Below are 27,325 nucleotides of genomic sequence, written 5' to 3'. Positions count from 1 at the left end.
CGCCATGTCAACGTCTCCTAACTAAAGCCAGATTCTGGTTCAGGGATCATCCATATAACGTTACAGTAGGGGTGAAAAAAGTTTACTCATGCAACATTACTGTTGTGTTATAGTTGTTTTACCTTTCTTGAGCAGCTTCTCCATCTTGTGCAGATTTCTCTCCAGGGTGTACCTATGCAACTGAGCAGGTAGACCTCCATTCTTCACGATCCCCAATCGCACTGGGCAGGGAACAGGCAAAGCAGCCATCCTGCTCCATTCACTGCCACGGAGTTCCAACTACCAACGGGGGTCGCTGCAGTAAAAACTGCCGAATGTCAGTTAGTTGGCTAGCAAGCGAGCTAACACATTAGCTGTCTAGCTAGCTAATTAACGACCAATGCCAACCAGTTAGCCAACTATGGGTTCGTCGATATATTTACTAGTTGAAATTGTTAAGTTTAAGGTATTTAGTATGAAATTAATATAAACTTAATTAGTGAAAAGTACTTGTTTACCGAATTCGTAGTAACTAGTTAGCTGATCATCAGCTACACGCGAGCGTCGAATCTCTCACAGTAAATTAGGCATCACGAGCCGACCAACTAAAAATAATTTAGGGAACAAAAATATTGTTAACGTTACGGAGCTTGTGTGCTAATGTGGAAATGCCATAGTAGAAAAGCAGATTACAAGTATTTGACACGTATCTGTTAGTTTAGCTACCACAAGAGCCTTGCATGTTTACATATGGTGGTCCTTAGTGCCAAGAAGACAAAAACCTAAACGTGCACTGAGTTTGGGAAACCCTGTTTCCCAAACTCAGTGCACGTTTAGGTTTTTGTCATATTACGACATAGCTGATTCAAATAATAAACTAGTCATCCAGTTTTGATCATTTGAATCAGCTGTGTACAGTAGTAGTGTTTGGGTAGAAAACAAACCGTTCACCCCTTGGGTTCCCGAGGACAGTTTGGAAAGCTGGTTTAAAGGCAACCAACCAGATTTGTGGAAACTATTTTACAGATATGTCAATGATTGCCATTTTCATGATTGCTTTGCAGCATTACAGTTAAGTAAAATTAATGTTTTTGAAATGTAGGCAGCCAATTACAAGAAATTGTCAAATGTACTGTGCTTATTCTCACATCTCCTTATGTGGTGTATTGGCGATCGCACAATTTACTCTGCGTTCCTCTACCTACTGTGCGGGATGGAAACAGGATTCCCAAAAATTGAACAAAATACCTAAACTTAAATATGTAAACGAAATCAAACAACGTTTCTGTTAAAACATAAATAAAACAGTTCTTACATTTATTTTCCTGGGTTGTGGGTTTACAGTAATTGACAACACGGTGTAATGTCATGACGTGTGTGGGTGGGTGGCGCTAGTAAACACATTTTGGAGGGATTAATGAAAATGGCTCCAGCTATGTAAATTGGTTTCCTCATCGCTAGCTAGAAGCTAGCTTCAGTAGAAGTAAAACTTGGCTTGCTGAGGAGGTAAGAGGAAAAAATAGTTAAATGAAACTATTTTCGGAGCTACGCATTTACATGGAAGAGTTAGAAACGGGTTTAATGTATCAAACAAAGTAACGTCAAATGGCTTGCTAGCTGTTGAAGTTGTCTACCTGTGTCAATCTCATTCAGGTCGCTGAAACGATAAGCGAAAGATGCAGAGGGATGTTTCGAGCTACGCCATTGCGCCGTCTGTCAAAGTGAAACTCCTCAATGCTGGGTTTCTTTCTGCTGCAGACCTGTGTGACTTGCGACCTCTCCAACTCAGCAAAGGTAGCCAACAAGTCACTGTTATTGATTTTGTCATTACAGTGGTAAATGATAATACAGTTACAGGCCATAAACCGGGTGAAATGCATTACACCTAAATAACCCATATGTATTATTGTCAATATGTGGTACCAGCTAACTTTATTTTACAATGCCTCTCACAGTCCATTATATTTCTAACTTTCAAGCTTGTACTCTTCATCAACCTCTCCATCCCTGTTGTTGTAGAGGCCTGCATCTCCCAGGAGGAGGCAGTAGAGGTGCTGCAGGCTGTGAGGTGTGAGCCTGGCCAGGAGAGAGCAGCAGCAGGCAGGTTGACAGCCCTGGAGCTTCTGGGGAGAGAGCAGGAGCTGGGCACTATAGTCACTTTCTGCTCAGCACTGGATATGGCCCTGGGAGGGGGCATGCCAGTGGGAAAGACTACTGAGGTCTGCGGGGCGCCTGGGGTGGGAAAGACCCAGCTCTGGTAAGCACTGGTACCTCTGTGTGGAAGAGTTACTCAACTTACTCATCTGTTTGCTATAATGTATTAATAGCACAATAACTCTGTGTTCCTCAGTATCCAGTTGTCAGTAGATGTGCAGATCCCTGCGTGTTTTGGGGGGTTGGGAGGCAAGTCTCTGTACATAGACACAGAGGGCAGCTTCCAGGTCCAGAGGGCTGTGGACCTAGCGCAGGCAGCTGTGGAGCACTGTGGGCTTCTAGCAGAGGATTCAGGTAACTAAGTAGGACAGAACAAAAGCAATCATCCATCATGTAGGATTACTTATAACTGATTTGTGAAGCATCTATTTGGTGCTTATAAAGACTTCAAAATATTGAATGTATTTATTACATCGGTATTGCTACGTTGTCATACACATGTAAAATTTATACTAGTCTATGAAAAAAATGGTTTACTGATGAGAGTATTTTGTAAATGCTGTCGTGTCTTTGGCTATGCCGGATTAAGTGATATGACATGCTATTCTATAAAATAATTTCTCCGTAATTAATATCACCTGATTGAGCTAATCATGTAAATGTAATTAACTAGAGAGTCGGGCACCACAAAATAATATTATAGAGCTGTTATCTTCCAAATAAACTCTTAAAGACCTAGTAATAATTTACATCAATAGCAGTCAATATTAATCCTCGTCTTAATTCAGTCTCATCTGAAAGTTGTAAATTCTTGGTTATTTGCACGAACCCTGGCTAACAATTTGAATCAGCAATACAAAATTGGGTTTAATTATTTATTTACTAAATACCTAACTAATTACACATACACGTAATTAAATCATAACTTGATTACAAATTACGTCATAAAGGAAAACGTCCCTAGCGGGCAGAACCGACATGACAGCTTGTTACACAAAGGAAAAGGGCTGGGTTTGAGTGAAAGAGCGGGAAGACTGAGGGACACAGGGAGAAGCTATGCTATTGTAAATACAGTATCTGATGCATTCTAAATTACCGGCCATTTGGAAAAGGAAAATGCAATAAATATTTACTCTGAGCTGCGTTTCGGTAGGTTGGTGGTAGATGGAAGGACGTGTTGCCCAACTGAGTCCTTTTGAAGAATGTCTCTGGTTGTCAATTGGATACGTTGTAGTAACGTCGTTGGGTGATAGACGGGATACTCTGTCTGCTCCTTCCTAACCCTCGTTTGCATCTGCTGTTGCTAACTCAACGGCTAGGAGGTATCACTTCTCTAGTGAATAAGAGTTCAAAGTTCATACCATTCGCAACCAAAGCTCACGCTGATGTTGGCTTCTTTTTGTAGTTATTATCTGAACCATTCTGACATAGGACCGTCGTCCTCAGGAACAAGAAGTTATATTGTCGTCAAGGGCTTATATAGGAAGGGAGAGGAGGGCGTGTTTGAAAAGTTTTATAGCCCATGCCCCTTCACAGGGAACATTGTGCAGAGCCATATCTTATGAAGACCCAAATCTCACATTTTAGAAGCTAAAATCAAATTTCATCCCATCACGGAAAATGTCATATTCAAACATTTAAATTGAACAACAATTCCATGTGAATCCGATAACGCTGATGTGTAGACTTTCCACTGTAGAGTTTGTCATCTTATCATTGTCTCAGATGACAACCGAACTGACATCATATTCATTAAGTACCACCGCATATGTTCAATTGTTCAGATTACCAGAATATAGTTCATTTCCCCCCACCTACTGATGTTCCCAGAATCTCTATGTTAACCAAGGGTTTTACAAATGTAACCTCAGTAGGGTAGAGAGAGGAAAAAGAGGGGAAGAGGTATTTTTATGACTGTCATAAACCTACCCTACCCCCCAGGCCAACGTCATGACAATACTCACATATTGTGATCAACAGTACTGGTGCATGCATTCAATCGCTGGTTGGTCGATTCTTCACAAAATGAACAACACTAGAGAAAAAAAGGGTTATGTCTTAGATTCAAGCCTATTGGAGACGTTTTGTAGTTTACTGTCTGCTGTATTCTATATTTTTCCCTTTTCCAGAACAGCAGGAAGCCTTGAAGGGGTTCACTGTGGAAACAATCCTCTCCAATTTATTCCTTGTCCGTTGCCATGACTACGTGGAGCTGTTGGCAGAGACATACCTCCTGCCTGACTTCCTGGCTCAGCACCCTGGGGTACCAATACGTCACTGATCCTAAAACAGCCAACCAATCAATTCCAAAGGGGTTATTTCTACAACTTCCATGTTGGCTTGGGCTCTGTTCTGAGTCAAAGGAATTTCTTAACTGAAATGCTCATAGAAAATGTTGACAGCTAGATTTACGGATTGGCTGGAGCAAAATAGCAAAACAAAAAATGAGAATCATTGAAACCTCAAAGACAGCATTAATACAATACTTAGCAGAAACCATGTTCCAATGTAAATCTGCAACTCATTTGCTTGTGGCTTTTGGATGGTCATTTGGGCACCTTTGTTAATCCAATCCAGGTCCGGCTGGTGGTGATTGACAGCATTGCCTTCTCGTTTCGCCATGACTTTGAGGACCTCTCCCAGAGGACCCGCCTCTTGAACGGCCTCGCCCAGCGGCTCATCCAGATGGCCACCAATCACAACGTTGCGGTATGACTTGTGACACTTGTCCACTTAGCCTAGTGTCAAAGACCCCAGATGTTTTGCAACCAATAGGGTTGCAAAATTCTGTGAATTCTAAATTCCCTGTTTTTTCTCCAACCGGGATTTTGGGAAAACCAGGAAATGTATTGAACGTTCCTGGAATTTTGCAACCCTACTCACCAACGTGCACTCATTTTTTATCTGTCCTCTCTTTAACCCTTCTTTTTATCTGATGACAATTATTTTCACTACTTAATAAAAGATCATCGAAAAGGGAAACCACAACTATAGAGTCCAGTGATAACCACAGCCTCCCTTTATAGAGCCTATCTGCCCGCTCCCTCTTGCAAACTACTATAATGTATAGTACAGTGCTGTAACTCTGAGCCCTCCTTTCAAGCCCAACAGAAACTAGGCTTGCCAGACTTGCATTGTTTTTCTCTTTCCGTACTCAGTATTTACCGTCCATGTCTGGTCCCAATCCAACTATGCATCTAGACTAAGCGCTCTCATTCCAAGAGATCAAGTCAAATTTCAAATTGATTTCAAATCAAATGTATTTATATAGCCCTTCGTACATCAGCTGATATCTCAATTTGATTTGATTTTGATAAAATGTCTCTTATAAGTGCAATACTGATTTAAGCAGCCAGGTAGATAGAGGTTTAAATGGGACATCCGCTCTGTGCCAGAATGGCGCTGGTCAGTATTTCTTTTAAATCAGCAAAGAGTTCTCTTAAGGTACATGGAGCAAATTAATTTTGTTGTAGTAATTTGTTGCTTATTTGCACTCAGGAAGAACCTGTACCAATTTGGATCCCTACAGGGGCTTATTTAATGTTCCTTTTCAAAAGTGGCAACTTGATATTAGTTAATTCTATAAACAAGGGATAAGTGTTGATTTGAAAATAGTATTGTTGACAAACCGCATTCAACATAACAATCTTCCAGTTGAATGAGGGAAAGCTCAGTTTGTTTTGAAAGTGTATTATAAAAGTTTGGTTACTAGCCAGCTACATTTTTGAGTTTGGATCACGCGATGCTGGTTGGCATCAGTTGCTTGGACTGCTACAATCTGTTCAGTGATCCTGTCAGGTTTGAGGAGCTATCCTAGCTGCCTATCAAGCTAGCCTAGCTGCCTATCAAGCTAGCCTAGCTGCCTATCAAGCTAGCCTAGCTGTTGCCTAGCTGCTAGCCTAGCTGTGGGGACATTGACTGGTTGTCCTCTCAAGAGGAAGCTTCTCACTGTAACTAGTGTCTGTAATCTGGTTCAGGTTATTAATCAACCTACCAGGGTGTTTACAAACACTACAGGAAGAATATCATCCACATATATTAATCACATCTATACAAATACTGTATAACTTTGTTCTAAAGCTGCATCCGTACCCATTTGGATGCAGTGATCACAATATAGTGGCAATATCCAGGAAAGCCAAAGTTCCCAAAGCTGGGTATAAATACTGTAATATTGCTGTGACTCTTATGTGGATGATAAAATATTTTTTGGTCTGAAGTGATTTAATAAGGAGCATCCAGATGCCGCACTTGAGGAATTTATGCAATTGCTTCTTCCAATTATTGATAAACATTCACCTGTTAAGAAACTGACTTTTATAACTGTTGGATTGATGAGGAATTGAAAAACTGCATGTCTGAAATGGATGGGACAAAAGAAGTGGCTAAATCTGGCTGCACATCTGACTGGCTGTCTTACTGGAAATTGAGAAATTGTGACTAAACTCAACGAAAAGAAGAAACTGTATTATGAAGCCAAAATCAATGAAATACAAAAATATGGGGAAAAACTTTACTTTAAATTAAATTATGGGCAGAAAGACACATTAAACTCCATTAGACTCAGATGGCTTATTCATCACAACCATTTAATTTTGCCAATTATTTTAATGATGACTTAACCTCTTGCTCCTATCCGACACGCAGGCGTCCCATCTAGACATCTGGAAATGCAAATGCGCTACGCTAAATGCTAATAGCACTCGTTAAAACTCAAACGTTCATTAAAATACACATGCAGGGTACTGAATTAAAGCTACACTCGTTGTGAATCCAGGCAACAAGTTAGATTTTTTAAATGCTTTTCCGCGAAAGCCTGAGAAGCTATTATCTGATAGCATGTAATTCCCCAAAAGACCCGCAGGGGACGTAAACAAAATAATTAGCATAGTCGGCGCTACACAAAACGCACAAATAAAATATAAAACATTCATTACCTTTGACCATCTTCTTTGTTGGCACTCCTAGATGTCCCATAAACATCACTATTGTGTCTTTTTTATTTTTATTAAATCGGTCCATATATAGCCTAGATATCGATCTATGAAGACTGTGTGATCAAGGAAAAAAATAGCGTTTTATAACGTAACTTCATTTTTAAAAATTAAAACAGTCGACGATAAACTTTCACAAAACACTTTGAAATACTTTTGTAATGCAACTTTAGGTATTAGTACATGTTAATAAGCGATCAAATTGATCACGAGGCGATGTATATTCTATAGCTGTACGTCTGGAAATAATGTCCGGGTAAATCTCAACCAAAATATCCGGTCAGAGACCGGAAGAAAGGCGCTGCCTTGTGTCCGTTTGACCAAGAAACAAATTGTAGGCAAATGACAAGACTGTTGACGTCGTGTGGAAGCTGTAGGTATTGCAACCTCGGCCCCATTTAATGTGGATCACATTCAACAATGGGTTCTAGTGGCGCATGGATATATTTTCCCATTTTCAGTGATCAGATTTTCCTGCGCTTTTCGATGAAACGCACGTTCTGTTATAGTCACAGCCGTGATTTAACCAGTTTTATAAACAAACGTCTGAGTGTTTTCTATCCACACATACTAATCATATGCATATACTATATTCCTGGCATGAGTAGCAGGGCGCTGAAATGTTGCGCGATTTTTAACAGAATGTTCGAAAAAGTAGGGGGTAGGAGTAACAGGTTAATTGGCAAAGTGGGCAAACTTAGGTAGAAAATTCCAACAATGAACAGTGAGCCATCATACTTATGTATAATGAAAGAAAAGCATTGTAAGTTTGAATTTTGTAAAGTTGTTGTGGGAGAGGTGGAAAAATTATTATTGATCAATAATGACAAACCTCCTGGCATTGACAACTTAGATGGAAAGATAGGAGTGGCAATCTGTCATATCTTTAATCTGAGCCTAGGGGAAAGTTTTTGTCCTCAAGCCTGGAGGGAAGCCAAAGTAATTCCGCTACCCAGTAGTGGTAAAGCAGCCTTTTACTGGTTCTAGCAGCAGACCTATCAGCCTTTAGCAAACTGTTGGAAAAATATTTTGACCAAATACAATACTATTTCTCTGTAAACAAATTGTCAAAAGACTTTCAGCATACTTCTAGAGAAGGGCACTCTATGTACTGCTCTTACACAAATGACTGATGATGGGTTGGAATAAATGTATACTAAGAAGATTGAGGGAGCTGTACTGTTAGATTTCAGTGCAGTCTTTTGATATATTTGACTGTTGTGAAAATGTGTTATAGCCTTTCAACCTCTGCCACATAGTGGATTCAGAGCTATCTATCTATCTATCTAATACAACTCAAAGGGTTTTCTTTAATGGAAGCTTCTCTAATGTCAAACATGTAAAGTGTGGTGTACTGCAGGGCAGCTCTCTGGGCCCTCTAATATTTTATATTTTTACCAATGACCTGCCATTGGCATTAAACAAAGCATGCATGTCTATGTATGCTGATGATTCAACAATGTACACATCAGCTAATAAAGTCACTGAAACCCTTAAAGAGTTGGTATTTTTTGGAATGGGTGGCCAGTAATAAACTGGTCCTGAACATCTCTAAAACTAAGAGCATTGTATTTGATACAAATCATTTTAGATCTCAGCTGAATCTGGTAATGAATGGTGTGGCTGTTGAACGAGTTGAGGAGACTGACTTACCTGGTGTTACCTTACATCAACATATAGATTCAATGGTTATGTAGATGGATGAGAGGTCTGTTTGGGGAGAAAAGACTCTTTTTTTGACACCATCCTCCAGATGGATTATTGTCCAGTCATATGGCCAAGTGCTGCAAAGAAAGACCTTGTTAAGCTGCAGCTGGCCCAGAACAAAGTCTTGCTCTTCATTGTAATCAGAGGGCTAATATTAATACTATGCACGCCAGTCTCTCTTGGTTAAGAGTTGAGGAAAGACGGACTGCGTCACTTCTTGTTTTTATAAGAAACATTTAGTTTGAAATTCCACATTTATTTTCATAGTCAACTCGCACACAGCACTGATACTCACACTTATGACACCAGGGGTCTTTTAACAGCACCCAGGTCCACAACAAATTCAAGGAAACGTACACTATTATACTGCGCCATGAATGCATGAAACTACCATCTTTTATATAGCGCAAGTGAACAGCAAACCTTGTTTTAAAAAAAACCAATAAAGCAACACCAAGGCGCAATGCCTCTCCCCAATGTGACCTACTTGTGTTTTTTTATTTTTTTTAAATGTTACCTTTTATTTAACTAGGCAAGTCAGTTAAGGACAAATTCTTATTTTCAATGATGGCGTAGGAACAGTGCCTCTGCCTTATTCAGGGGCAGAACAACAGATTTGTTCCCGCCTTGTCAGCTTGGGGATTCAATCTTGCAACCTTTCGGTTACTAGTCCAAGGCTCTAACCACTAGGCTACTTGTCGCCCCAGTACGTGTAACTGTTAGATACACACACACTACATGTTAATGTTTTTAAATGTATATCAATTGTAAAGTCTCGTCTGTAGTCTTTTTCATATGTGTCAGACCCCAGTAAGACTAGCTGTCGTCATTGGCGTTGGCTAAAGGGATCATAATATGTCAATTGTGGTGGCAATACATTCAAGCAATTTGTGAAAAGTAATAGGTACACTCTGACTTGGAATAATATAACTCTTGAAACTTCCTTCGTGTTTAGGTCATTCTTACCAATCAGATGACTACAAAGGTTTGGAGTGGCCAGTCGAAGCTTGTTCCTGCCTTAGGTGAGAAGGGCTGTTGTGATGCACTGACTGTAGATGCTACAAACAATAATACCCCCCACCACCACCACGTAAACTGTACATTAAAATTATGTAACAAACGGTTAGGGCCAAGAATTACTGTACATTTTGCAATTCAGACAGTCATATACCTCTCCCAATTTTTAAACCCAACTCATTTACTGTACAATTAGCTTTTGCCTGTCTGCCAATGGCTTATAAATATTTCTTAGTGTCATGTGTGGCTTTGCTAAGTAACTGTTGTTAAATGTGAGCGTGTCACTGATTGTAGACTGGTTAACATGGCTCTGTGTGGTTGTCTGTCGTCTTGTAAATCTGCAGGTGAGAGCTGGGGTCACGCTGCTACACAGAGACTCATCCTACACTGGGAGGGCACACACAGGTACTGTACTAACACCCCTTTACATGGATGGTCTCTGGAAGGAAGCCTACCTGCTACCACAATTATTTGTCTCTGCCAGGGTTTCTGTTAGGAAAATTTGGCACTGGACAACATGACCAGCAAGATTGACATTTACCAAACATTTGAGAAATTACCGGACTTCCATATGCATTGGGTGCGTAACGCATTAGGGCGTCCACCCACGGTGCTCAAAATCACATGTAGCTTATTGTAATTCATTTTAACAGAATATAAATTAGCCTGTAAAGTTATAATATAGAACAACGTTCTTATATCCACATGACCAGTTTAATTGAAAAACAAAACATCGCCCGTTACATATTCATCCCTGCTTTAAATTATAACTGAATATCATTTAAAAATGTATATATTTAGCCTAGAAGAACAAGTTTCCTACACAGTAATGAAACACAACTTCAAAATATAATATTTGTGTAATATAATTTGCGAACGACCTGTCCTATAGGCTATTTGTTTGACCATTTTAATGAATAAATAACAAAACACAGCTGTTTTTAAATACAGTCTAGGGCTCTCTGATTTAATTTAGCCTGGGCACGAACAAAACACTGCTGTCTATGAAAACCAGGGCCAGTCCGCCCCATTGCCGCTGCGATTCAGCACCATGGCAGTGGAAGAGGCCACTCTAGGTGGCCACAAAATGAAAAAATGATATAAAACTAATGTTGGACAATCAAATTCTATATGTAAATTAACAATTTGTTTAGGCTGGTTCATTGAGGGAAAGCTTATTTTGCAAGGCTCCTGTGAAACAAGGCCTGCGCCATACATTTATGGAAGTACTCGTTTCCAAAGCTCAAATGATATCACTCTTTTTACAGTTTTACTGGATTATTGTCATTTGAACTATCGTGGGGTCGTGACTAGTGTTTTTATCTATATATATATATATTATAAACACACATCTCAACATCAACTGTTCAGAGGAGACTGCGTGAATCAGGCCTTCATGGTCGAATTGCTGCAAAGAAACTACTACTAAAGACACCAATAAGAAGAAGAGACTTGCTTGGGCCAAGAAACACGAGCAATGGACATTAGACCGGTGGAAATCTGTCCTTTGGTCAGTCCAAATTGGAGATTTTTGGTTCCAACCACCGTGTCTTTGTGAACGGATCTCCGCATGTGTGGTTCCCACTGTGAAGCATGGAGGAGGTGTGATGGTGTGGGGGTGCTTTGCTGGTGATATTTTGGTGATTTATTTACCCAGAATAGCTACAACAGCATTCTGCAGCGATACACCATCCTATCTGGTTTGGGCTTAGTAGGACTGTCATTTGTTTTTCAACAGGACAATGACCGAACACATCTCCAGGCTGTGTAAGGGCTATTTGACCAAGGAGAGTGATGGTGCTGCATCAGATGACCTGGCCTCCACAATCACCCGATCTCAACCCAGTTGAGATGGTTTTGGATGAGTTGGACCGCAGAATGAAGGAAAAGCAGCCAACAAGTGGTCATCATATGTGGAAACTCCTTCAAGACTGTTGGAAAAGCATTACAGGAAGCTGGCTGAGAGAATGCCAAGAGTGTACAAAGCTGTCATCAAGGCAAAGGATGGCTACTTTGAAGAATCTCAAATATAAAATATATTTTGATAACTTTTTTTCATTACTACATGAATCCATATGTGGTGTTTTATAGTTTTGATGTCGTCACTATTATTCTACAATGTAGAATAAAAAATGTAACAAACAACCTTGAATGAGTAGGTGTCCAAACATTTGACTGGTACTGTAGATTGATGGGGGGAAAATGTATTTAATCCATTTTAGAATAAGGCTGTAATGTAACAATGTGTAAAAAGTCAAGGGGTTAGAATACCTTCCGAATATACTATATATGCCTTTTTGAAGTTGGAGCACATTGACTGGTATTTCCATCAATTAATAAAAAGCATTATTTTGCAATGGATAATATTTTGGTCCTGGACGATATGGCCGGCAATTTTTATTTATTGACTTAAAAATAAAAATATTGGCCAAAAGCATTCATATCCAAGCATAAACACAGTCCTGCGCACCCCTCACAAAGGGAAATGCCAGTCTTGGAGCCAAGGGACCACAGCACCCAATGGACACTTTTCAGGCCTGGCTGGTGTAAGTGTGTGTTTCAGTATGCTACTGCTCAAACACTTACAGTAGTTGGAGGTAAAGTGCATAACTTTGCAGATGGAGCCAACCTGCCTTTTGTCGCCTGGCGTTCTCACTACAATGGCTGCTGCTGCCTATCAGTCAGTGGAGAAAAGCTCAGTGTCTTTAAAGCCCAAGGTCTCATGGTTGCCAGCGGGACAGCTCTTCTTTAGTGTGTCATTGTGCACTAGTTTATACTCACTCTGTTTGAATGGCAGCACACACTTGCTAACCCCTCTGCCTTCCGCTCTCCACTAACTGAGAAATGGGCAGACAGGCTGACTAACATCATGTTCTATATGAACGGCTGGCTTTGAGGTGTTGATGTGTGTCTTGCCCTTGTGAAAGACTGCAGCTCCTCACCCAGGGTTTGACATTACGCCCAAAACAGTCCCATTTGCGACTGTTTGATTTGGCAGTGCGACACATTCTGAATTGGTCACAAGGGTGCCAGTGAAAAGAATGTGCCTAGTCATTAGGGGAGTGTTGAGTAGTCGGACAAAACAAGTATCATAACGGAAATGGGCAATTGTCTGGATACGATTATGATCCAAGTATTTTTTTGTCATTTTTAATTATATACATTTTTAATTTCACCATTATTTAACCAGGTAAGCTAGTTGAGAGCAAGTTCTCATTTACAATTGCCACCTGGCCAAGATAAAGCAAAGCAGTTTGACACATAAAACAACACAGAGTTACACATGGAGTAAAACAAACATACAGTCAATAATACAGTAGAAAAATAAGTATATATACAATGTGAGCAAGTGAGGTGAGATAAGGGAGGTAAAGGCAAAAAAGGCCATGGTGGCGAAGTAAATACAATATAGCAAGTAAAACACTGGAATGGTTGATTTGCAGTGGAAGAATGTGCAAAGTAGAGAGACATAATGGGGTGCAAATAGATACAGTCGGGAAAGAGGTTGTTTGGGCTAAATTATAGATGGGCTATTTACAGGTGCAGTAATCTGTGAGCTGCTCTGACAGCTGGTGCTTAAAGCTAGCGAGGGTGGTAAGTGTTTCCAGTTTGAGATTTTTGTAGTTCGTTCCAGTCATTGGCAGCAGAGAACTGGAAGGAGAGGCGGCCAAAGGAGGAATTGGTTTTGGGGGTGACCAGAGAGATATACCTGATGGAGCGCGTGCTACAGGTGGGTGCTGCTATGGTGACTAGCGAGCTGAGATAAGGGGGGACTTTACCTAGCAGGGTCTTGTAGATGACCTGGAGCCAGTGGGTTTGGCGACGAGTATGAAGCGAGGGCCAGCCAACGAGAGCGTACAGGTCGCAGTGGTGGGTAGTATATGGGACTTTGGTGACAAGACGGATGGCACTGTGATAGACTGCATCCAATTTATTGAGTAGGGTATTGGAGGCTATTTTGTAAATGACATCGCCGAAGTCGAGGATCGGTAGGATGGTCTGTTTTACAAGGGTATGTTTGGCAGCATGTGTGAAGGATGCTTTGTTGCAAAATAGGAAGCCAATCCTAGATTTAACTTTGGATTGGAGATGTTTGATGTGCGTCTGGAAGGAGGGTTTACAGTCTAACCAGACACCTAGGTATTTTGTAGTTGTCCACATATTCTAAGTCAGAACCGTCCAGAGTAGTGATGCTGTTGGACAGGCGGGCAGGTGCAGGCAGCGATCGGTTGAAGAGCATGCATTTAGTTTTACTTGTATTTAAGAGCAATTGGAGGCCACGGAAGGAGAGTTGTATGGCTTTGAAGCTTGCCTGGAGGGTTGTTAACACAGTTTCCAAAGAAGGGCCAGAAGTATACAGAATGGTGTCGTCTGCGTAGAGGTGGATCAGAGACTCACCAGCAGCAAGAGCGACATCATTGATGTATACAGAGAAGAGTCAGTCCAATAATTTAACCCTGTTGCACCCCCATAGAGACTGCCAGAGGCCCGGATAAAAGGCCCTCCGATTTGACACACTGAACTCTATCAGAGAAGTAGTTTGTGAACTAGGCGAGCCAATCATTTGAGAAACCAAGGTTATCAACTCTGAGGATGTGGTGATTGACAGAGTCAAAAGCCTTGGCCAGGTCAATGAATACGGCTGCACAGTATTGTTTTTTATCGATGGCGGTTAAGATATCGTTTAGGACCTTGAGCGTGGCTGAGGTGCACCCATGACCAGCTCTGAAACCAGATTGCATAGCGGAGAAGGTATGGTAGAAAGCGGAGAAGGTAGAAAGGCATGGTAGGATAGATATAGGTCTGTAGCAGTTTGGGCCAAGAGTGTCCCTCCCTTTTTGAGGGGGGGGGGATGACCACAGCTGCTTTCCAATCTTTGGGAATCTCAGACGATACGAAAGAGAGGTTGAACAGGCTAGTAATAGGGGTGGCAACAATTTCAGCAGATAATTTTTTAGAAAGAAAGGGTCCAGATTGTCTAGCTCGGCTGATTTGTAGGGGTCCAGATTTTGCAGCTCTTTCAGAACATCAGCTGACTGGATTTGGGAGAAGGAGAAATGGGGAAGGCTTGGGTGAGTTGCTGTGGGGGGGGGGGGTGCAGTGCTGTTGACCGGGGTAGGCCAGGTGGAAAGCATGGCCAGCTGTAGAAAAATGCTTCTCAATTATAGTGGATTTATCGGTGGTGACAGGAAACACTATCTTCAGTGCAGTGGGCAGCTGGGAGGAGGTGTTCTTATTCTCCATGGACTTCAGTGTCCCAGAACTTTTTTTTGAGTTTGTGTTGCAGGAAGCAAATTTCTGCTTGAAAAAGCTAGCCTTGGCTTTTCTTAACTGCCTATGTATATTGGTTTCTAGCTTCCCTGAAAATGTGCATATCACGGGGGCTGTTCGATGGCAATGCAGAACGCCATAGGATGTTTTTGTGTTGGTTAAGGGCAGTCAGGTCTGGAGAGAACCAAGGGCTATATCTGTTCCTCTTTCTAAGTTTCTTGAATGGGGGCATGCTTTTTCTTTTTTTTAATAACCAGGCATCCTCTACTGACGGGATGAGATCAATATCCTTCCAGGATACCCCGGCCAGGTCGATTAGAAAGGCCTGCTAGCTGAAGTGTTTCAGGGAGCGTTTGACAGTGATGAGTGGAGGTCTTTTGACCGCTGGCCCATTACGGATGCAGGCAATGAGGCAGTGATCGCTGAGATCTTGGTTGAAAACAGCAGAGGTGTATTTAGAGGGCAAGTTGTTTAGAATGATATCTATGAGGGTTCCCGTGTTTACGGCTTTGGGGTGGTACCTGGTTCATTGATAATTTGTGTGAAATTGAGGGCATCAAGCTTAGATTGTAGGATGGCTGGGGTGTTAAGCATGTTCCAGTTTTGGTCGCCTAGCAGCACTAGCTCTGAATATAGATGGGGGGCAATCAGTTCACATATGGTGTCCAGAGCACAGCTGGGAGCTGAGGGTGGTCTATAGCAGGCGGCAACGGTGAGAGACTTGTTTTTAGAGGTGGATTTTTAAAAGTAGAAGTTCAAATTGTTTGGGAACAGACCTGGATAGTATTACAGAACACTGCAGGCTATCTTTGCAGTAGATTGCAACACCGCCCCCTTTTGCCATTCTATCTTGTCTGAAAATGTAGTTAGGGATGAAGATTTCAGAATTTTTGGTGGTCTTCCTAAGCCAGGATTCAGACACTGCTAGAACATCCGGGTTGGCATAGTGTGCTAAAGCAGTGAATAAAACAAACTTAGGGAGGAGGCTTCTAATGTTAACATGCATGAAACCAAGGCTATTATGGTTACAGAAGTCATCAAAAGAGAGCGCCTGGGGAATAGGAGTGGAGCTAGGCACTGCAGGGCCTGGATTAACCTCTACATCACCAGAGGAACAGAAGAGGAGTAGGATAAGGGTACGGCTAGAAGCTATGAGAATTGGTCGTCTGGAACAGAGTAAAATGAGGTTTCTAGGGGCGATAAAATAGCTTCAAGGTATAATGTACAGACAAAGGTATGGTAGGAAGTGAATACAGTGGAGGTAAACCTAGGTATTGAGTGATGATGAGATAAATATTGTTTCTAGAAACTGTTGGGGATGAATCAGAATTAGTTGGGTAACATAAGATGTTTTATTTACTTTCATAATATGCTTATGTGAGATACTTGTCATTAGAATGTCTCCTTTTGCACTATACTGTTGGCAGTTGCATTTTTCCCTTCTCTGCCAGGAAAATTAACTTGGGCCCAGATGGGGGAGAGGTCAGGCTTGTCTTTTACATGTCTGGTGCTTACCAGAATATCAGAAGGGGAGGAGGACAGAATGGAACATTGTCTTCATATGTGAATGTATCTGTTAAACCATGTGAATGGATGATTAAGGGAGAACCAATTATCTCTTGGCTCCACAATGTCTGTGCGCAAGTCACTCCCCTCTGAGCTTGTCCAGGAGTGGGGAGAGGAGGGGTTTTTACTTGAGATAGGAGAAGATAAAGTTGACAATTGATATATGCCATTGGATGAGGTAATGTTTTGGTACTATAAAGTACCAGGAACGAGATTAGAATCTCGTCTTAGAGACCAAACTGAACGATAACTTATTGCTAATGCTATCTGGCCATAGGATACTCCTCTCTCAAGTGAAAGTCAACTTTCTTTGTGAACTGTTCCTAGATCTGTGGTTCGTCATGTAAGTTGAGAGGGGTGTATCTTGGCTATAAAATATCTTTGTATTCTCTTATAGGCACTCTCAGAGAATTCATTTATAGACACTGAATTGATCTGAGAGTCAAAGGGCTATGGTGGAGCTCATGTAATTAAAGATTAAGTATAACTCTGACTGGTGTGTGGTTTGTAAACTCTCCTCATTTAGTAATACAGGAAATGACCACGACAAAACATAATTGAAACCAGGTGATGTCATCGCATGTGTGGGTGGTGGAGCTGAAAGGTTGGATAAGGTATAGTGAGCAGGACTAGAGGCTCTACAGTGAAATAAGCCAATAAACACTAACCAGAACAGCAATGGACAAGGCATATTGACATTAAGGAGAGGCATGCTTAGTCGAGTGATCATAAGGGTCCAGTGAGTAGTGAGGTTGGTTGGGGTCATGTCGATTCAGACAGCTAGCCGGGCCGTCGGTAGCAAGCTAGCATAGGATGGAGGTCTGTTTTTAGCCACCTCGTGCGTTTCCGTTGGTAGATTAGTGGGGCTCCGTGTGGTAGAGGGGATCAATCCAATTGGAAAAATTGTCCGATAGACCTATTCAGATAGCAGCCAATAAGACAGCTAACGATTAGCAGATGGGCGTTCAGGTAACGTCGCAAATGAGGGGCCAGTTGGATAACTCCCTCGGGCAGATAACGGCGGTAGTCCAGACGTGAAGGCCTGGTGGGGCTCCGCATCGGCAGTAAAACGGGTCCGGATAGGTCATTGTAGCCCAGGAGTGGCTGATGGAACTCTTCAGCTGGCTAGCTGCGGAATAATTGATGTTTGCTCCGGGATCGACGTAATAATCTGTGATAAAAAAATAAATATAATCTAGCATGCATCTTTATGTCGTGTGCGGTTCTACGTGGTCTAAGTAACGGGCTAGTTTGGATTTAACTATTTATGCTACCAAATACTAATTGAGTGTATGTAAACTTCTGACCCACTGGGAAAGTGATTAAATAAATAAAAGCTGAAATTAATCATTCTCTCTATTATTATTCTGACATTTCACATTCTTAAAATAAAGTGGTGATCCTAACTGATCTAAGACAGGGAATTTTTACTAAGATTAAATGTCAGGAATTGTGAAAAACTGAGTTTAAATGTATTTGGCTAAGGTGTATGTAAACTTTCGACTTCAACTGTACAAACTCTGCATTCCTGGTGGGCCCAGAGAGCAATCAAGTGCACTATATTGCTAATAAATGGATTTACAGCTACATGATCCTATTTCCATTACATTACATTACATTTTACATTTCCCTATTTAGGCTTGCATATCTGTTAACTTATTTCCTTCATTACCCACCCTAATTCATCAAGTCTGCTAGCTAAACTACAAATGTCAAATGGTTACTTGTTTTTTATGTGATTAAAAAAAATCATACTTTTATATATACTGTATATATATTTTTTTTAAATGCTGCTTAAGAAACTCTATGCTGCCACTCGCCATTATGCTCCAACCCTGTAATTACAGTGTGGGAGGTAGGGAAGGGGAAGGAGGGGGATGAACGGCCAATGAGTTTCTCTGTGGGTCCTGTTTTTTGTTACACGTCCATGGGCTTATCAAGATTAAAAATGATAAATTACATGAGAAACATTGACAACACTAACTATTCTCAATTGGAATTTGAAAGTCCTAAATTGTCCTATCAAACGTTCCAGCTGTCTTGATATCCTAGTAAGAAACCACATTGACATGGCCAACGCTCCAAGAAACACCAGCTCCATAAGGACGAACATGGAATGCAGAACCATTTGTACAAACGGGCTGCTTTTTCATCAGCCCCAAACAAAACTAAAAGGTGTAATCATAATGATACAAACTCCAATTCACCATCTTTGGTAAAGGAATGCAGAATCACTTTTCTTAAATGTATCCATAATGGAAAGAAATTACCTTTTTTTATGTGAATGCTCCAAATTAATATGATTCTATGTTTGATTCTCTGAACAGCATATTGTGAGAATTAACTGAATGCCATCAGGTTATTGGGACCAAAGTTCGCTAAAAAAATGTCAGCACTGAGCAAAATACAAGTCTGCTGAGCGCAAACATGAAAATTGTGAAAAGTCTGTCCAACTTCCAGCGTGCTTTTACTGTAGACACTGAGAGTGTACCCGTTTTAACAGTGGTCATGTAGGCCTACCAGAGTGGCCTACCATCAAAAACGATGGAGAAAATGCATCCTTTAATATTTTAACATGGAACAGTAGCAACCAATGTGTGGTGTTCAATGTAGGCCTACATTACATGAGACTTTTAAAAAAAACATGCAGGCCAACCTGTTTATCCACTTGTCCTTCAGACAATGAGGTGACTGAGAATGTTGTGGTGTTTGCAAGGAACCACTTTACAAAATAAAATGCATTATTAGTCCCATACCATTATTACAGAGAATCAGACCGCTTATGTTATTGGCTACTTAGTTTATTCAAGCCTGTCTCAAAATACAACACTGCCCCTTTAAGACAAAAAAAGCTCTTGACGCGCTTTTCAAATATGTCTAAAAATGTATAAATGTTGTGCTCTTGTAGGATGCAATCACTCCTCCATTGCTGACTACAAATGATCTATAACTGGGCTAATAACTCGCTAACTAGCAAAGGATATGAACAAATTCTGCAGACGTGGCTACATACAACACTCGCTTTGATCTCAAAACAAGCGCATCTACTCACGGCCGCTCATGCTGTAAACACAGTCCAGATCAAAGTAAAAGGCACAGATCCATATATGGCAGTGGTCTGTGCATATAGGCCTACTGCATCTGATTGTTTATGCCGCACTGGTCTGTGTAGAGTACGGGCTGAGTAATGCGTGTCAATGCAGTAGAATCCTACTCCGATGCGTTCTGCCTACAACAAAATCTTGTTGCCTTGAAAGTGGCTAACATTGCGTTGATTCGATCACAATTGCCACAGTAAAGGGAAAGGTTGATAGGGTTAAGAGGGAAAACTCTAGAACAGTGGTCACCAACCTTTTTTGAGTCAAGATCACTTTGAATCCAAATGCAATCCGAGATCTACGTGATTGGTGACCACTGTTCTAGAGTTTTCCCTCTTAACCTTATCAATGTTTCCCTTTACTGTGGCAATTGTGATTGAATCAATGCAATATTAGCCACTTTCAATGCAACATACCGAAACAAAACAAACTATGCAAGAGATTTTGTTGTAGGCAGAACGCATCGGAGTAGGATCCGGTGCCCATATGTTTTGAAAATGCCACCGCGCTGGTGCGCACCTGAATTAAAGTTTTATTTTTCCCGGATCTAAAAAAAATGGTCCCCAAATGTGGTTTATGCATTGTTATGGACTTAAAAACAAGAATGGGATGTTCTATTAAAAGAAACTACAAAAAATGGGGGAAATCAGTCCTTCTCCCCGCTTTCTATTTGTCCGCAGTATAGTTTTGATATATTTGATTTTATTCTGCCCCCTCTAGAGGATTTTGCAGAAAATAACATGTGGTGCTTTGAAATCTGCAATAAATACATTTTGCACTTTTTATTTTAAGTCCCTTTTGTTGTTACAGTAAATATATCCAAATCAATGTAAGAACACAAGGGCATGCTAATTAAAAACATAGCTGTTTATTATTAGCCTTGTTCTGTATGGAATGCAGGTGATAAGACACAGGCCATTGTAAATTATTATTTTTGTTCAAAAGTTAGTTGAGTACCATGTCCTCACCTCTGTTTCCTTCACCTAGACTTGCATCCCTGTACAAGTCACCCAGCCAAAGGGAGGCCACAGTACCCTACCAGATCACTGTGAGTACACAACACTGGCTTTCTCCCAACACTCTCAAATGGCATCCTTTCCTCACCTCCTGTCCATCATGACTAGTGATTGGTGAAAAGATTGGATAGTCCACTTCCAACCATATTGCTTTTATCTATCTTGTCCTTCCAAACCAGTGGTGATGAAGGAAAGGAGTTGGGCCAAATGTATGTTGTTTATGCAATAACTTTGTGTACAAACTATTTTGCACCCGGAAAACTGGAGTCATCGCCTCTGTGAGGGTTCTTTTTGGAATGTTTACAGCCCCTAAAACCATTTTGGATATAATTTGATTACTGGAGGAAAATACACTAGCTGTGTTCAAATACCCATATTGAGTATATACTATTAGTTAATTTTAGTATACTGTAAACGAACGGTATGGTTTCAGTTAAGCATACTGGCACTACTGCCTGTCTACCTGATGTTGATGCTGTTGCGATGAAACCTCTTGCTAGCTTGTTAACATAACAAATGACTAGCTAGACATTTTACGACTTCGGATGTGTTCATAAATTCAATCTGGAGTGCTAGAGTGCGCTCTGGGAGTACGTAAATTCAGAGCGGTTCGCTCTCGGAGCTTTCAGAGCACACACTGATTACTTGATTACATTGCTCTGCATTTTCTTAAAAGTTGTCATAATTGGTTAAAGCAATACATTTGTATCCGCTTTCATCGGACTTCGGCAGCATTTTCTGCAATTTTCTTCAAATCTGAAAATATTGTGAAGCCACGCCCATTTTCTGAATTGCATTATGGGTCCTAAAAAAACAGAAATAGATTTTAGTACAACATCCGTAAACTTTTGGGATACTAACTATATTCATACTATGGCCAATAAGCATACTATATACTCAATTTATGTCACAAATAGTACGGTTAGTATGAGTATTTGAACACAGCTACTATGTTGATGTATGACTGTGTATAATAAATACTGCAATGCCAACAGCTGTGGTTGAATTGAGCTTTAAGACTCTCAATCAAATTAAAGTTTGTCACGTGCGCTGAATACAACAGGTGAAATGCTTACTTACAGGCTCTAACCAATAGTGCAAAAAATGTATTAGGTGAACAATAGGTAGGTAAAGAAATAAAACAACAGTAAAAAGACAGGCTATATACAGTAGCGAGGTTATAAAAGTAGCGAGGCTACATACAGACACCGGTTAGTCAGGCTGATTGAGGTAGTATGTAGATATGGTTAAAGTGACTGCATAGATGAACAGAGAGTAGCAGTGGCGTAAAAGTGGGGTTGGTAGGTGGGACACAATGCAGATAGCCCGGTTAGACAATGTGTGGGAGCACTGGTTGGTCGGCCCAATTGAGGTAGTATATACATGACTGTATAGTTAAAGTGACTATGCATATATGATAAACAGAGAGGAGCAGCAGCAGGGGGGGGGCACACAATGCAAATAGTCCAGGTAGCCATTTGATGACCTGTTCAGGAGTCTTATGGCTTGGGGGTAAAAACTGTTGAAGCCTTTTTGTCCTAGACTTGGCACTCCGGTACCGTTTACCATGCGGTAGTAGAGAGAACAGTCTGTGTCTGGGGTCTTTGATAATTTTTAGGGCCTTCCTCTGACACCGCCTGGTGTCGAGGTCCTGGATGGCAGGCAGCTTAGCCCCAGTGATGTACTGGGCCGTACGCACTACCCTCTGTAGTGTCTTGTGGTCAGAGGCCGAGCAATTGCCGTACCAGGCAGTGATGCAACCAGTCAGGATACTTTCGATGTTGCAGCTGTAAAACCTTTTGAGGATCTCAGGACCCATGCCAAATCTTTTTATTTTCCTGAGGGGGAATAGGCTTTGTCGTGCCCTCTACACGACTATCTTGGTGACCATTGAAGCTCTCAACCTGTTCCACTACAGCCCCGTCAATGAGAATGAGGGCATGCTCGGTCCTCCTTTTCCTGTAGTCCACAATCCTCTCCTTAGTCTTGGTTACGTTGAGGGATAGGTTGTTATTCTGGTACCACCCGGCCAGGTCTCTGACTTCCTCCCTATAGGATGTCTCGTCGTTGTTGGTGATCAGGCCTACCACTGTTGTGTCGTCTGCAGACTTTATGATGGTGTTGGAGTCATGCCTGGCCATGCAGTCGTGGGTGAACAGGGAGTACAGGAGGGGACTGAGCACGCACCCCTGGGGAGCTCCAGTATTGAGGATCAGTGTGACAGATGTGTTGCTGCCTACCCTCACCACCTGAGGGTGGAGCATCCGGAAGTCCAGGATACAGTTGTAGAGGGAGGTATTTAGTCCCAGGATCCTTAGCTTAGTGATGACCTTTGAGGGTACTATGGTGCTGAACGCTGAGCTGCAGTCAATGAATAGCATTCTCACATAAGTGTTCCTTTTATTCAGGTGGGAAAGGGGAGTCTGGATTGCAATAGAGATTGCATCATCTGTGGATCTGTTTGGGCGGTATGCAAATTGGAGTGGGTCTAGGGTTTCTGGGATAATGGTGTTGATGTGAGCCATTTACCAACCTTTGAAAGCACTTCATGGCTACGGATGTGAGTGCTATGGGTCTGTAGTCATTTAGGCAGGTTGCCTTTGTGTTCTTGGGCACAGGAACTATGGTGGTCTGCTTGAAACATGTTGGTATTACAGACTTAATCAGGGACATGTTGAAAATGTCAGTGAAGACACCTGCCAGTTGGTCAGCACACGTCATGGTAATCCGTCTGGCCCCGCAGCCTTGTGTATGTTGACCTGTTTAAAGGTCTTACTCACGTCTGCTACGGTGAGCGTGATCACACAGTCGTCCAGAACAGCTGATGCTCTCATTCATGCCTCAGTGTTGCTTGGCTCGACGTGAGCATAGAAGTGATTTAGCTTGTGTCACTGGGCAGCTGGCGGCTGTGCTTCCCTTTAGCCTGTAATTAGTTTGCAAGCCCTGCCTATTAAGACGAGCATCGGAGCCGGTGTAGTATGATGCAATCTTAGCCCTTGTATTGACGCTTTGCCTGGTTGATGGTTTGTCACAGAGTATAGCAGAATTTCTTGTAAGCTTCCAGGTTAGAGTCCCGCACCTTGAAAGCGTCGGTTCTACCCTTTAGCTCAGTGCGAATGTTGCCTGTATCCATGGCTTCTGGCTGGGGTATGTACGTACAGTCACTGGGGACGACGTCCTCAATGCACTTATTGATAAAGCCAGTGACTGATGTGGTGTACTCCTCAATGCCATCAGAAGAATCCCGCGAACATGTTCCAGTCTGTGATAGCAAAACAGTCCTGTAGTTTAGCATCTGCTTCATCTGACCACTTTTTTATAGAATGAGTCACTGGTGCTTCCTGCTTTAATTTTTGCTTGTAAGCAGGAATCAGGAGGATAGAGTTCCATTCACTATTTAAGTGTGTAGCTGACATGCATTTTTATCCCCGCTGGCCCGGTTTCAATACTGGTGCATGATAATAGTCTAAATCAAAACAAATGTCAAACATATGTAAAGACCAGATTAAATCAAGAATAATCTGATGGGTGATTTATCACTTGTGAATTATATATTATCATTTGTGAATGATGCCAAGCATAAACAATGCCTTTATTTTATGGTTTTTGCGACTTGTTCAAATCATAGTTGCACACCTCATCTAGCCCTGCCCATAGGGCCTATATGTTTTAATGTTTGTATCAAAAGTAAAGTGGCCAAATAACTCATTCAAATTAAGCACGTTTAATCTGCTTTACAAGGGGTGTAGAGTTTAACTGGCATACATAAGCAGTGAGTTTCAAGTTTGGGGAAGATCATTTTCACCATGAAAATGCACCTTTTATAATAAAAGCATTACATGCATAACTGCATTTGCGGTCACTTTTAATGATGGTGTTTTCCGCTATTGGAACATTTGCGTTTTATAGCCTACTAACGTGTGCATTGCTGCGCTTGTAGTATGAAGAAATAGCCTAATAGTTTATTAATATTTTAAGCTAAATGTTCTGATCTGTTGCGTCAGCCATATTGCATGAAGTTTTTTTATGCTAGTGGTTGTATTAATTTGGGATCTATTGTATCCCACAACTGTCCTAGAATGTTTTGGATTATTTATTTATTGCACAGAATAGAACAGGTAAATTGTTGTACTATGGGGGATAGTAGATTGACACATGTTAGTGCTTTTGCATCAAGATTTTGTTAGGCCTAATCATCTTGTTGGCAGACAAAGTAAATGTGGATAGTTCTTCCAATATCTTCAATATGCACCTCGGATAAGGACGCTCGCAGTTGTGTGATCACGTGACAGAACCATGTGAGTGAAAGGCGCTTTGGATTGCGCAGCACACCTGGAGGAGAAGAATGCAGCACCAAACATTGATTTTTTTTATGGTGCATTACAGCCACAAAGGGGATGCCGCTGTGAAATTCGAGGGATTATCAAATGCTTGTCAAATTGTGAATGAGAGACATGATGTCTGTACAGCCTGTGCAAAATACAAAGCAGAGCTCATGCCTTTCAAGCAATGTTTTTTAAATCATCATTAGTCTCATCATGCAGCCTTACAATGTATTAAAAATCAAAACATACAGCCTAACATTTGTAGAACAACTAAAGTTACATTAATAACTCTAAATTAAGCATGTAGGATTACCTATTTATTTGTTAACAGCTCAACACAGAATAGTCGCATGTGCTCAATCCCTCAAATCGTTTTGGAGAAAATATTTGTATTTTATTCAGCTTTGATCAATTGGATTCTTTATACTATAATATAAAATAGTTCCACGGAATTCTAATAACATTTTGTCTGCTAAATTTACTAGTGTAGCTCACAGCCATTTTGGCATAGCCACATCAGGACCTAACATAAGGACAACTCAAAGTATGGGTCACTCCTTCTGAAATAGAAGGAAAAAAGGAACACCTACGTGAGAATGCTGTTCATTGACTACAGCTCAGCGTTCAACACCATAGTGGCCTCCAAGCTCATCACTAAACTAAGGACCCTAGGATTAATCACTTCGCTCTGCAATTGGATACTGGGCATTGACGGGTCACCCCCAGGTGGGGGTAGGCAAAAACCCATCTGCCATGCAAACCCTCAACACGGGGGCCACTTGGGGGTGCGTGCTTAACCCCCCTCCTGTACTCACTGTTCACCCACGACTACGTGGCCCCACATGACTCCAACATTTTATTTTTTACAGCCCCGTTTCTCCCGAATTTCGTGGTATCCAATTGTTTAGTAGCTACTATCTTGTCTCATCACTACAACTCCTGTACGGGCTCGGGAGAGACGAAGGTCAAAGCCATTCGTCCTCCAAAACACAAGCCAACCAAGCTGCACTGCTTCTTAACACAACGCACATCCAACTCGGAAGCCAGCCGCACCAATGTGTTGGAGGAAACACGGTGCACCTGGCGACCTGGTTAGCGTGCACTGCGCCCGGCCCGCCACAGGAGTCGCTAGTGCGCGATGAGACAAGGATATCCCTCCCGGCCTAACCTAACCCCATATCCCTACCGGCCTAACCTGGTAGGGATAGCCCAGTACATCACTGGGGCGAAGCTCCCTGTCATCTAGGACCTCTACCAGTCACTCCGACTACCTCGTACCCCAGTACACTGACTCTGTACAGGAAACTCCTTGTATGTAGCTTTTATATAGCCTCATTATAGTTTTGTGTTGCTCTTTTATCTATTTGCTAATATTCTAACTGCATTGTTGGGAAAGGGCGTGTAAGTAAGCACTTCATGGTGAAGTCTACACTTGTTGTATTTGGCGAATGTGACAAATACAATTTAATTTCATAATCTAAACTTACTTTGTGGCTAGCACTACAAATGGCTATAATAAACACAGAAAATACTGCGCTGTGGAAGAAAAAGCTCAGACCTGCAGAGCAATGGAAGGTATTGCACCCCATAGTGAAACGTACCAGCCACGTAGAGCACTATTCAAGTTTCATAACATATCTGACGTTTCTTATGCTTATGTACTTTAAATAAACCTAATTTCTACATGTCAGTCATATTGCACCTTGAAATATGTTATTATTTTCTATTCAGATTTTTGTTCTGTAAACTGATTATACAACCCCACTGAGGGAATAAATCGTTATGCTTTATATTTGGCCAATTCCTCACTCCCAGGGTCAAGGCTTTCGAGACGCGCCCCCCTCAGACCAACCAAAGGCCTCAGACCCCTCTGTGAGACAATCGGGAAGCTTGAGCAAGCGTCCCCGGACGGAAGAGGACCAATCTACAAGAACATAGGGAAACGAGTGGTTTTAGACCATGAATGTGAAATATTGTTTTGTTTGAATGGTATTATACTTAGGGGAACAAAAACCCAATATACTCTTGTCTGCACAGTTTGTTGCTGAATATTTTGCTCAACACAATGTACAGTATTTACACTGAGTTCAAATACAATATTTGCCTCTGTCAATAGCTGTCCTGTAATTACTGCATGTTATACTATCATGTACAGGTAACTGCAAAAATAAAGGAAACACACCAACGTAGCGCCACAA

At 41.4% G+C, this 27,325-nt stretch overlaps 2 protein-coding genes across 12 annotated transcripts in view; one reads left to right on the top strand and one right to left on the bottom strand.

Moving 5' to 3' along the window:
• Positions 1–1,352, bottom strand: part of LOC124011208 (inactive serine/threonine-protein kinase TEX14-like) — a 32,895-nt gene extending 31,543 nt beyond the window's left edge. For 3 of the 10 annotated variants that reach the window (XR_006834562.1, XR_006834563.1, XM_046324389.1), the window contains exon 1: positions 123–827. Coding sequence is in view for 8 of the 10 variants with exons in the window: in XM_046324389.1 (XP_046180345.1) it covers positions 123–249 (127 nt within the window). In the remaining 2 variants the exon portion in view is untranslated. The other 7 variants (XM_046324398.1, XM_046324380.1, XM_046324349.1 and 4 more) reach the window with 6 other exon arrangements.
• LOC124011253 (DNA repair protein RAD51 homolog 3-like) lies at positions 287–27,325 on the top strand. Of its 2 annotated transcripts, none has more exons than XM_046324451.1 (10): positions 287–404; positions 1,633–1,773; positions 1,999–2,236; positions 2,330–2,487; positions 4,263–4,396; positions 4,711–4,842; positions 9,790–9,856; positions 10,196–10,256; positions 20,774–20,834; positions 26,943–27,325. In XM_046324451.1, exons 2-10 carry the CDS (start codon positions 1,656–1,658, stop codon positions 27,063–27,065), a joined length of 1,092 nt encoding a protein of 363 aa, XP_046180407.1. In that variant the 5' UTR covers positions 287–404; positions 1,633–1,655; the 3' UTR covers positions 27,066–27,325. The 2 variants fall into 2 exon arrangements, with proteins under 2 accessions (XP_046180407.1, XP_046180398.1); XM_046324442.1 differs by lacking the exon at positions 287–404 and adding an exon at positions 1,325–1,485 and having other exon boundaries at positions 26,943–27,324.

This window comes from Oncorhynchus gorbuscha, linkage group LG02 (genome assembly GCF_021184085.1).
Source record: "Oncorhynchus gorbuscha isolate QuinsamMale2020 ecotype Even-year linkage group LG02, OgorEven_v1.0, whole genome shotgun sequence".
Classification (NCBI taxonomy): domain Eukaryota; kingdom Metazoa; phylum Chordata; class Actinopteri; order Salmoniformes; family Salmonidae; genus Oncorhynchus; species Oncorhynchus gorbuscha.
The sequence above is the reverse complement of the archived record's forward strand: the minus strand, read 5'-3'. Positions and strand labels throughout refer to the sequence as shown.